Below are 12,500 nucleotides of genomic sequence, written 5' to 3'. Positions count from 1 at the left end.
TCACAATAAATAGATCAATTTTCGAAGTGTTTAAGCACTGTAAAGTTGATGTGATACTCCTACAGCCAAAATAAGTGCAATAATGAAACACCATAGATTTTAGTGTATATGCCTGTAAGCAGCGTGACACATGCTAATAAACTTATATTAGAAGCCTTTAATGGACTTTAAATGAAATTAGAATATATCATAACTGATCCGTACATAATCATTATATTGAGACATTAAATAGGTAAACAGCAGAGCAGAGTGACTATTCTTCTGACAATAAGGACCTATAAATAAGCTCACTGAAGTCAGCTGAATCATTCACAGAGAAGACGGAAGGGAAGACGTATACTTAATTTCTTCAATAGATCTACTATTTATTATATTTTCCGCCCTCTAGACGTGTTTTTTTACGATATTGTCTTTAGTGTTTCGTGATTTGTGGAGGAGTTTGTGAAAGAAACAATGGAGTTACCACATCTAGGAACTAACTGTGCGGAACCAACCTGTAGACAGTTGGGTAAGTGTTCAAGGATCTTCCTCATTTCTTATTGATGTATTTCGTAATTTGTGAATAATATGACGCGGTGATATGAGTTTGAGATATATTTGTACTGCGTGGTAATCAGTCTGTGGAATCTAGGGAGTGGTGTATTTGGCGTCATTTTTCTTTCATGGCAGAGTTTTCTGTGACACTTTCTGTGACACTTTTCTTTGTGACCCACTCGTTTGGTCGCTCTCATGCTCGCTCATTCATTCACTCATTCATTCATTCACTCACTCACTCACTCACTCACTCACTCACTCACTCACTCACTCACTCACTCACTCACTCACTCACTCACTCACTCACAAGATATAGCTCAGAGACTTGCTTAGTAGTTTGATGATATTCAAAAATGATTTCAGTTGAAGATAAAGTTGTTTGATTTATGAAACAAAAAGGAAAAGAAAAATCATAAACAGACTTATGATTCATGATGTGTCTTTGTGCCTTTTTCCGGTTGGTAGATCTTGTTAGTGATTTATCATCAAATAACTTTTTTGATGAAAATTTTCCTGTATGAAACCAGACATTTTTTTATTTTCAGTGTGGCAGTTATGTCATAGTAGGAAGATTTGATAGAATTCATTATCTTTTATTTTTTATTTTTCTTGCTCTTGGTGCATGTATATCTTGGCCTATACTATATATGGTCTCTTGCACAGGTAGGACAGGAGTTTAAAAGCTAGATATTTGTGTCTAAACAGAAGAATAACTTGACCTTTCATATTCCATCATAGCAATGGAGATTGATAGCTTGAATTCACTCTTTCTTGGCGTAATTGGTGGATTGTTAGAGAAGGGATTCTATCACTCGCTTACATGCTCACTCACTCACTCACATGCTCACTCACTCACTCACATGCTCACTCACTCACTCACATGCTCACTCACTCACTCACTCACTCACTCACTTGCTCACTCACTCACTTGCTTATATTTGGTTGCAGATAGGCATAGATATATATATATACATAGTATCGCTACATATCTCTCTATCATATTTTTTAAATTATATATTTCATTACAATTAATCTGAATTACTTCTTAATCTCTACCTTTTAAAAGTATTAAGAGTGTATGATAAAAGGATGAAAGCTTGACTTTATAATAGGATATTTGCTTTCATTCCTTTTATTTCATTTGTCAAACTGACCATTATATTTTCTATATATTCTAGTTATGGCATCTATTAATAGACTTAATCTTGGCTTACATTATTACCAGATGGTTCTAGTTTCAAGGATTTGTTTGATTCCTATTCATTGGCAAAAGATTGGATAGAACTCAGTCAGAACAATAAAAAAAAAAAAATCCCCATTTGCAAGCCATTGCAGGTGTTGTTAACAATTACAGTCAGTTTGTTTGGTGCATATCACTTTTTTTTCTTGACTTCAATGGTCTGTTTTTAATTTTTGGAAATTTTGATATTATTGAAATTCAGAATATTCATTTTATTTTTTCCCCTATTTCAGATTTTCTGCCATTTACATGCAATATGTGCAAAAAAGAATTCTGGTAAGTTGATGCTCAGTACCCTCAGTTTTATGAATTTCAATTGAAATAGTTAATTAGTAAAATTTGAAAAGAAGTTAATTAAAGAAGACTGTTAGGAAGGGTAAAGAATGAAGATTGTGTATATTATTTTAGACTTGGTGTAGGAAATTTATTTGGAATATGAGTAAAGATTGTTTGTAAATTGAATATGTAATGGATTTGGGTTTTAATGGGCATGGTGTTCAGGATAGGAAAAGAATCTCTCTCTTTCTCTTTCTCTCTTTCTCTTTCACTCTCACACTCACCCTCACCCTCACACCCTCTTAACCACTATTTTCAAACCCTCATGCAAACATTACTTCCCCCCCTCCCCCCATCTCTCCTCTCCCCTCCCCTCCCTTTCTCTCCCCTTCCCTCCTTTGCCTTCTCTCCCCCCATAATCTAAACCCACAAAGCTAATACTGTATAAAGCACCAAGTACTATCTCCCCCCCAGTGTGGACCACCACAAGTACGAAGACCACAGCTGCCCCGAAAGCTACAAGGTGGATGTCCGAATCCCGATATGTCCCCTGTGCAACCAGCCAGTCCCCAGCAAGAGGGGGGAAGCACCTGATCTTGCTGTCAATGATCACATGGAGAATAACTGTAAAAATAAAAACAAGAAGGTGGGTTTTGGGGTCTTGTGTGCGTGCGTGCGTGCGTGCGTGCGTGCGTGCGAGCGTGCGTGTGTGTGTGTGTGTGTGAGACTGTGAATGTGAATGTGCGTGACTGTGAATGAAAATATGGCCATGTTTTCATGACTTTCTCAATGCAAAGTAAAAAGAAGCAGACAATCCATGACACAGACCATGCTTTTTTGTTTTTGAGATGTGTTTCATTTCATCTTTACACACGTTACTGTTGTGTTCTGTGCTTATCATATATCACTTTCATAGATAAATGGGAAAGATGGTGGTTGATGGTCTATACTGATCCTTTTTTATCTTTCCTTCCAGATTTATACCAACAAATGCTCGGCAAATGGTTGCAAGACGAAGGAGATGATTCCTGTCTCCTGCAACGCCTGTGGCCTTAACTACTGCTTGCGGCACAGGCATACCACAGACCACGACTGCAAGGGGCCTGCTGCAACATCACGAGAGAAAGCAGGGTAAGTTGTCTTGTCTTGTTTGTTACATCATTTGTTGAAAGGTTTTAGTCTTCTTTTAACATCTGTTAGAGATGTGCTGGTAGTTTTGGTATTGGTATCAGTATGGGCAGTATCACCTGTTTTTTAGAGAATTGGTATCGTTACCAGCAAGGTGATAATATTGTCAGTACTCCTATTCCTTTCTATTCTATTTATTATTTGATTGCAGACTATTTCATGTATGAGTTGGAATCAATAGTTCAGTATATATCTTAGGATGATGATCCCCCCAGTATCTTTCCCTTAAGCATAGCTTTTGTTAGTGTTCCCAACCATCATTTTTACCAACTCTTCCTCTTCTTCTCTCACAGCAAAGCTGCCATGTCACGCAGCAGTACCAGTAGAGGGCAGAGCAATGGCACCATCTCTCGCGGCCTCAGCAACCTGGCAGATGCGAGTGCTCAGGGCATCAGGCGGTACTTCTCCCCCTCCCCCCCATCCACAGGGCCCAGACCAACGGGACACTCGCAGCAGCAGCAGAGACAACCGGTCCGAACTCCTGCCAGCGTCTCCTCACTGCAGGGTGGAATGGTAGGGATCTCTGATTCTTGAAATGCATTTGAAGTATTTTCATTAAGTGTTCATCTATTATCCATATTTATTTAATTTGTATTGTTTGACAAGATGACAAGATATCACGTCATGTGTTGGTAATACTTGCTGCTGGGGACATAATATTTTGTCATGGCTTTTTGTATGGCCAGCATGCTGGGTAATCAGTTGCGTAGTGGTTAGCCATGGCCAGAGTGGGCGAATAGCCTAAGGCGTTAGGCCTACACGCTTGAAATACTCCGTTGTTTAAACTGATTGGAGCCAAAACCATCCTGTTGTTATTAGGTTTAGAAATTACTTAGTTATAATTATTATCCCAATCACTAACAAGCTCCTCTTCCCCTCCCTCTCCTTCCCAATAATCAGTCAGAGGACGAAGCTTTGGCCCGTGCAATGGCAGCCTCGGTCCAGGACGCCAACAAGGCACCTCGGGTGCAGCAGCAACAGCCATCTCGCACTGGTTCCGGTCCCCAGGAAAGCGAGGAGGAACAACTGGCCCGGGCTATTGCTGCGAGCCTAGAGGAAACATCAGCGTCATCTGCGGCGCGAAACCAGCAAGGGAACAACAACAGCAATTGTAATGTTTGTTGAGGGAGTGCAGAAAGTACCTCAGGAATTTATTTGGGTTTTAAAATGGAGTTTTTTTTAATAAGTTAAGAGGAGATGCAATTGCATGAATTTTGGAGATTGATAAAATGGATTAATATTGTTTCTTTTAATGGATTCTTGTCAATTGTTATATTTGTGTGTGTATGTTTGTATGTACTTGTGTGAGTGTATCTGTTTTAATACACATAATTTTGGTTTTCACTTTACATATACCTTAGATTGAACTTCTAGATTTTTATTTGTTTTGTGTGTAGATTTATACTAAAAAAAAAACACAAGAAAAGAAATTTGTTCAGTTTTATCATTTACTCACAATTGATATCTGAAATCAACTTTGATTATTTTTTTCAAAATTATTACGTCAGAATTAAATGATTAGAATTTTCCATTTGAGAATTATTAGACTGATTTTTTTCAGTGATTCTCTTCATTTTTGTTTTTTTTCAATTGTTATAATTTTTTTTTCATTGTCAAAGATCAACATCAAAGGAACTTTAGTCATGTTTGCTGTGTGTGGTATAATTGAAATTAAAGTGATGATAGGATCTTAACTCGCTCACTCACTCACTCACTCACTCACTCACGCACTCACTCATCCAAATACATGTACACCAACACTCATAATCTTTCTCATCCACACATTGTTATGTAAGAAAGATATATATCTAAAAATGAAATAGAAATATTATAGATATATATATAAATATATATATTAAATCCCCTATGTAAATTTTATTCTTACGTTGGGACTCGTGTTGCAAAGTTCATCTACCACCTTGCAACGTACCCTAAATGTGGACCAAATTTCCAGACACTTATTTAGGGATTTGAAATTTGCATCTTAGAATTCTGAAATAAAATTGGAAAAAAAAAAAAAAAAATCTTGATACCAACTGTAAGGTTGTGCTATTTTTAATCTACAGCTTTGCAACTATGAAAGTCTTTGTGTTTTGGTCGATGCTTACACCCACTGCCATATATTGTCTCTTGTGTTGCAAGATGAATGGAAATTCTTTGGCAATGAAAGATACAGAAGGCTTTTAAAATTGCATGTGATGGAAAGTTTATAAACCAGTGAAAGAAGCACATTAAAGATTATTCTTGCAAATATGCACCAGCTTCGCTCCTCTCCTCAGAAAATATGTTCGTTTATTTTGGTTGACTGTCTCCTTCTACATCCTGATATTGTAAAGGATGGTTTTAGTGTCATGTAGGCATTGGTTTGTGATGCTACCTCAGTCAAAGAAAATAAAGAAATTGGAGTAAGAGAGACTGGCTTGGGGTTCCATATAGACATCTGGTTTTTGTAAAGTGTATAAATTTTGATATATAAGAATTTAATGGTCATAGTAATTTGTTCAGTAAATTTCATATATATATATATTTTTCTTTTTTTTCTTTTCTTTTCTTTTTCAAATTGTTTATTTATGAAATTCACTAGATGTAAAGACTTACTGCACTTCGTTTCATTTTGGTGTATTATGGGAAATAGAAAATGTACTAAATTTAATATAGTCTCAATAAGGTATTTATGAAATAGCATTTTTGTGTAGTAACGGATTCATTTTATATTGATCTAGCATATGAATAACTTTTGAAAGTATATGTAGTATGTGTGTGTGTGTGTGTGTGTGTGTGTGTGTGTGTGTGTGTGTGTGTGTGTGTGTGTGTGTGTGTGTGTGTGTGTGTGTGTGTGTGTGTGTTTACATCTGTGCATTCTCACTCTGTACAGAAGAGATCAAGTTAGCTTAGCCATGCATCGCATTGTTACAACAGTTAAAACTTTTACCTTTGTACTTCAATTATAGATTTTGTAGCAACACCATGTTTTTGCATCACTGCCATTGATGTCTTAACATTTGCTTACTATTTTGAATATATAACATTTACCAGTTTCAATTATACTCAGGAATTATGATGTATTTTGCTTCTCAGTGTTGTATTCAGTGGGTTTGTAACACAGCTCAGAATTCTACTCTATGTGTTTGGGACGAGAGTATTGTCAGCACCATTTCTATCTTAAGGATATTTATTAATAGCCATGGAGAAGCTTGTTCTATAAAGTGCCTCTTCTTATAGACCTGTATTTATGAAAAGCAGTGGAACAGGAAGATCAGGGAAGCAGTTGGAGGTCTACATGTACTTCACATATGCATATACATGTATACACATGCACACACAAATACATACATACATGCATATACACACTTACACGGACATACATACATGTATGCATATACACACTTACACATACACACTTACACGGACATATATACATGTATGCATATACACACTTACACATGCCTACATGCACACATACATGCATGCATATATACATGCACACATACGTACAAATACACACACATAAAACTTTTGAAATATTCTGCTCTGAATGAAAGTGAATCACAGTTTTCATAAATGTTTGATTTCAAGATACTGCTAAGCCTCTTCCTGCAAGTGGAATAATTTCACTTGCATAAGCACTCGTTTGTACTGGTATTCATATTGTATGATGAACTGCCTGAAATATGAAGTACACATATATTTAATTTTACTGTAACATATGGCCATGTTGGCGTGTTATGTACGGACACTATTTTTGCGTATATTGGATATGTGGATTTTCATTCCTTAGCTACATGATGGGGTGGTTGTTATTGGAGCAAATGAACAGAACTATTTTTCATGTGAAGTGTCTATAGAGTATGAGTAAATGGAGTTATGTTGTTAACTTTAAAAGACATGAATGATTGGAAGGTGGTGCTCTGCATGCATTAATTGTGGTTTACTTAAGGAGAAAGTTTTAGTAATTAAGGTTACTATGCCAAAGATTGAGGTAAATTAAATTGTATATCGTGATCTGTCTACACTATTTTGTAATGTTCAAGTAGTGTGATTCACAAAATGATATTTTTTCAAATATAACAAAAAGCAAGTATTTGGATTTGGATTGCTTCCTTATTTTTGTATAAATTATTATTATTATTATTTCAAACTGTCAATATCTTCCATCAAAAGTCCTTCGTTCATCAATATAACAACTTATCCTTGCCAATTTATTTTTAAAAGTAAAGGAACATGGAAAAGGTGGTTACATTACAAAGACTCAACCACTGAAAAGCTCAGCCAAGAGTACCTTTCAAATCTTAAATCTTTAACTTGTAAGCAGAAAGTGTATACAATAATTGCACATGAATTTCTAGTGTTATAACCATGTAGGTATTGCTGACTTGTTTATACATGAGAGTCTCACATGGAATATGGTACATTTATAATGTTGATATTTTAAAACAAAAAATTATTGCTATTTTTATGGTGGAGAAATGTTTACAGTAAAGGAAACTTTTTTAATTCATGGTATATGTGAAGAATTAAATTAATATATATGTATCAATAGAGAAATATAAGATGTAAAGCAGTTGTACTTACACACTTGTAGAAGTATATGTAATTTTCACGCATGCACATCACACACACACACACACACACACACACGCACAGATATACATATTTAATTTTCATATTATTTTCCAATTGAAAGTCAACTATATAAGTCCATCATGTGTTGTGATAGAAGGTTGGCCTTTTTCAAATGTTTGTACAAAAAAACAAGTCTCTTTTCCTTTAGCAAAAGATACATTGTATGATGTGTGTGTTTGTTGATAAGTCAGGTTTTATAATAATTTGAGTATATAATAAATAGAAAATGGATTGTAAAGAAGGGAAACTGAAAATTATGCGTTGTATTCAGAAACATTTGTTATTACCAACAATACATACAGAACAATTTGTAATCTGTGTAGGTTGTGTGGATACTTGGTCTTTAGTGCACACCAGCTTGGTAAAAAGAAAAGTTTAATGGTCTTATTTTGTTTACGTTGAATAATACTATTTTACACTACTTTGATATCCTCTGCTGGAACTACGCTTAAAGAACAATAGACAAGTTAACTCTACCAGTGCAATTATGCAAAGCAATGCAAAAATTGAGTTCCGTGTTTCTCCCGAAATAGTGTGGGTTGTCGTCATCTTCTATGCCTGTCACTTAGAGAGAGAGCGAGAGAGAGAGAGGAAAGAATTATAAACTGGCAGGAGTATGATAGTTGCAAGCACTAGAAGAGCCGTGGCATAGATAGAGACATATATGATTACAATGCTATTGATGCTGTGTAAATAATCTCTGGGATTATACATAGCATCTGTGTGTATGAATCTGGTGAGATATGTCTAGATACTTTCTCAAAATAAATGCTAGTCAGATTGAAGTGTTCCCCGTGCAAGGGACTCTGATACTGAAATGTGCTTTTTCTTTAGAATTGTGATGTGCTTGATACTGGTAAACTGGCCAAAAGATATTTTATATATTATATATATCACATACTTTCATGATTATACTGTACTTTGCACTGCCCAATTGTACACTGGATTATAAATATCCTAATATTTTTTTGAAAAAATAAAAAATAAAGCAAGGAGTATATTCTTTATTTTGTCCTATCACATAGAAAGTTAAAAAAATACAACCAAAATGGAAGGATTGTAAATATATTACAAATTCATTGCAGACTATTGACATGCAATTATTGTCAGAATTACTGATTCATATTGATGTACTCAATTTACAACTTTGTATAAACAGAAATAATGTTTCTTCAAATTCTGATTAAAGTCTATTCAAAATTGCAAACATATTTAATTTAACAAAACACTATAGTGAGAAACTACACTGTACTGTATATTCATTCTTTACAAATTCCTTTATTTCAGCAAAGTGAAGAAAAAGAAAATCTTTGTGGAGACAGTAGTTCTTCGTTAAAAATGGTCCAAAATGGATTTTACCTCTTTAATGATTTATCATATTCTTTACAGTGAATAATACTATGCTTTTAACATATAACAACTTGTTTTTTATAACTGCATAGCATATACAACAGCAATGAACACAATGATGACAGCTACAATAAGAAGCGTTTTGTAGGTGTCTGAATGTAGCCTTTGGTTTGTCTTGAAGTCTCCAGGAAGGCTGTAATTGTAGAGAATCATTGTATATATGTGTTATGTTTATGCGATGACATAAAAAAAGGGTTTGGTGTGAAATTTGAGTGAAAGGTATTTAATTATTTACATATAAGCTATGTATTTGATTTATTCTAAAAATTCTGTCCTGTTCTCTCTCTCTTTTTTTTTCTTTCTCTCTCTCTCTCTCTCTCTCTCTCTCTCTCTCTCTCTCTCTCTCTCTCTCTCTCTCTCTCTCTCTCCTTCCCTATCTATCTCTCTCTAACTCCTTCCTCAGCTCTATCCACAACTTTTTTCTCTCTTTTTCTTTCTTCTTGCTCCTTCCACTTCCTTCCTTCTCTCTTTTTCCTCTTCAGCTCCTTCATTCTATTCCCCTGCCTCTCCCTCCCTTCCACTCCTCTCCCTCTTTTCTCACTCCCATCCACCTTACTTCCTCCCTTTCTTTCCATCTCTTCTCTGTTCCTTTTCCTAAAACTCACCCTTTTTTCTCCTTTGCCATTTCCTGTTCCTTCTCCTCCTCCTCTATCCTCTTCCACCCACGTCATTCCATATCCCTCCCTATCTCCCTCATCCTTATCCCTTCTCTCCCTCTCTCCCTCTCCCTTCATCCATTCCTATTCTCTTCTACCTCTTACTTTCTCCCTCTCTTCCCTTTTCTCTCTCCCTCCATCCCTTCCTGTCCATCTCCTTCACCCTCCCTCCCTGTCCCTGTCCCTCTTCCTCTCTCCCTCCATCCCTCCCTCATCCTCTCTCTATCCCTCCCCTTCATCTCTCCCTCTATCTCTTCCTTATCCCCCTCCCCTTCCCTATCCCCCTCATCCTCTCCCCTTTCTCTCTCCCTGTCCCTCCCAATCCCTCTCTCCTCTCCTCCCTCCCAATCCCTCTCTCCCTCTCCTCTCCTCCCTCCCAATCCATCTCTCCCTCTCCTCTCCTTCCTCCCTTACCTCTCAGGGTCGTAGCACGTTCCCTTCAGGTCGTCCTCGGAGACCATTTCTGGCCGCAGGTTCTTCAGCACCTCCGTAGCTGCCCGCTGCCCTGACTGGATGGCTCCGCTGATGAATCCAGTCCACTCTGTTGATGTTTCTGTGCCGGCGAAGTGGACCCTAGAATGAGATGATAATGTTATTATTACTATTATTATTATTATTATTATTATTGTCATTATCATTATTATATTATCTTCATTATTCATGATTATGATTATTATCATCATTATCATTACCATTATCATTATCCTCATTATTGTTATTATTATCATGATTATTATCCTTAACATTATTGTATTTATAACTATTATCATCCTTACTATTATTATTACTATGATTATCGTTATTATTATTTTGTTATTATCATTATCATAAATATGATTATGATAATCACCCCATCCCCACCTCTTTCACCCCACTCCCACCCCTTTCCCACCCACCCCCTACTCCCCCCTCCCCACCTCCTTCACCCCACTCCCACCCCCCTATTCCCCCCCTCCCCACCTCCATCACCCCCACTCCCACCTCCTCCAACGCCCACATACCTGTCATGAGGCAAGCGGAGGTGCGGGAAGGCATACATGGTGCCAGGCACACCAAACACCACAGGACACCCTCCTACATACGGTTCCTCGGCCCAAATCTTCTCCGTGTAGGACACGCAGTCTCGTCCCTCGGAGCCTAGTGTCGCTGCCAGGCCCTCTAAAACAGCTGTTTTTCGTTCCTCGTGCTACTAGGGGGGGGGGGGGGTTGGCGGTGAAGGGGAGGATGGGTAAGAGGAAGGGGGTGGAGGTTATGGGGTTTGGTTGGGGGATGGCGGGTATGGGGAGAGGGGTGAAGGAGAGGGGTAGAGAGACGGGGAAAAGGGGGGAAGAGAAAGGGTAGGGGCGAAGGGATGAAGAAACGAAGTAAAAGAAGGATTGGGGAAGAGAGGGCGGGATTGGAAATTAAAATATCAATAAATAATAATATATACAATTCAGACATTTTCAAATGTACATATACATATATCACCAGCTCCCCTACATACTCAAGCACCCCCCTCCTACCCTTCCCCCTCCCCCCCTCCCTCCTTCCCCCCATCCCCCCTTTCCCCTCTCACCGTCTTCCCCTGCCACTCAACCCCCTGGCGAGCTGCAATGAAGCCCACGATAGCCGCCGTCCCCCCGGGGGTTGTGGCGTCGAAGCACACACTCAGGGGGCCGCAGCTCACGCCCTTCGGAAGCCTCTCGTTGCCGCCGTTGCTGACGACCTCGCCGGAAAAGCCTTTCTCGCGCCAAAATGCCTGTGGGAGGGGGAGAGAGGGGGACAGGGGGAGAGGGTTGATTATTAGCATTATTATTATCATTAGCATTATTATTATTATTATTATTATTATCATTATTGTTATTATCATCATTATTATTTTCATTGGCTTTATTATTATTAGTAGTAGTATTCCCATTATTATTATTAATATATTATTAGTATCATTATCATTTTTACTATCATGATTATCATTATCATTACCATTATGGCAATGATAATAATTATCATCAGCATTATTATCATTATCACTATCATAATACTAAAATCACCAGTATCATCAATAATGCCATTATTGTTATTATCACCATTAATATTGCCTGATGACTTCAATAATGCTATCCTTTAAGAATCCTGGTAAGTAATTAAATATGATTAGCAGTACAACTTGCTAAAAAAAAAATAATAATAATGGCACAGCTTATCATCTAAACTTTCATAAGACTCTATCTCTAAATCTCTTACCTTCTCATAAACCACCAAAAACTTGATAAGGTGTCCAACCGGCAGATTCTCGTAGATAAGTTTCTTATAAGGAGGAAGTGAAGGTGAAAACTCCATTTTATTTATCATATTGGGCGGCGCAGTGACAATAACCCGGCGAGCCACAAACGTCTTCCCGTTTTCTGTCGTCACTTTAACGTTTTCTGTGGTTTGGTCCACTCGGACAACGGGGTGACTCAAGATAACGACTTCTTCGCCCAGTCTTTCTGCTAGGAGTTGTGATATTTGTTGAGTTCCTCCCTGTAACAGTAGTGGATAGTTATATACAAAATGGATAGTATTTTGTTCATTATAGAAATGTATGCCCT

General features: G+C 37.4%; 2 protein-coding genes across 2 annotated transcripts in view; one reads left to right on the top strand and one right to left on the bottom strand.

Annotated features, from left to right (window-relative positions):
- The first annotated feature begins 310 nt into the window (after positions 1 to 310).
- LOC122251564 (AN1-type zinc finger protein 2A) lies at positions 311 to 7,317 on the top strand. Its single transcript, XM_043013592.2, has 6 exons — positions 311 to 508; positions 2,008 to 2,050; positions 2,525 to 2,696; positions 3,027 to 3,181; positions 3,532 to 3,751; positions 4,139 to 7,317. The coding sequence occupies exons 1-6, from the start codon at positions 454 to 456 to the stop codon at positions 4,361 to 4,363; spliced, it is 870 nt and encodes a 289-aa protein (XP_042869526.1). The 5' UTR covers positions 311 to 453; the 3' UTR covers positions 4,364 to 7,317.
- A 1,536-nt stretch (positions 7,318 to 8,853) lies between these two features.
- LOC122251567 (putative flavin-containing monoamine oxidase A) overlaps positions 8,854 to 12,500 on the bottom strand; it is a 6,304-nt gene continuing 2,657 nt past the window's right edge. Inside the window, exons 7-11 of the mRNA XM_086534618.1 lie at positions 12,154 to 12,432; positions 11,486 to 11,668; positions 10,929 to 11,113; positions 10,342 to 10,500; positions 8,854 to 9,404 (exon numbers count right to left, since the gene is read on the bottom strand). Of these exons, the coding sequence (XP_086390744.1) occupies positions 9,290 to 9,404; positions 10,342 to 10,500; positions 10,929 to 11,113; positions 11,486 to 11,668; positions 12,154 to 12,432 (921 nt within the window). The 3' untranslated portion in view covers positions 8,854 to 9,289. The remainder of the gene's footprint in view (positions 9,405 to 10,341; positions 10,501 to 10,928; positions 11,114 to 11,485; positions 11,669 to 12,153; positions 12,433 to 12,500) is intronic.

Source organism: Penaeus japonicus, unplaced genomic scaffold (assembly GCF_977035675.1).
Source record: "Penaeus japonicus unplaced genomic scaffold, GWHDUDI00000001_assembly GWHDUDI00000041, whole genome shotgun sequence".
In the NCBI taxonomy this organism is placed as follows: domain Eukaryota; kingdom Metazoa; phylum Arthropoda; class Malacostraca; order Decapoda; family Penaeidae; genus Penaeus; species Penaeus japonicus.
This window is presented reverse-complemented; position numbering and strand designations above follow the sequence as displayed.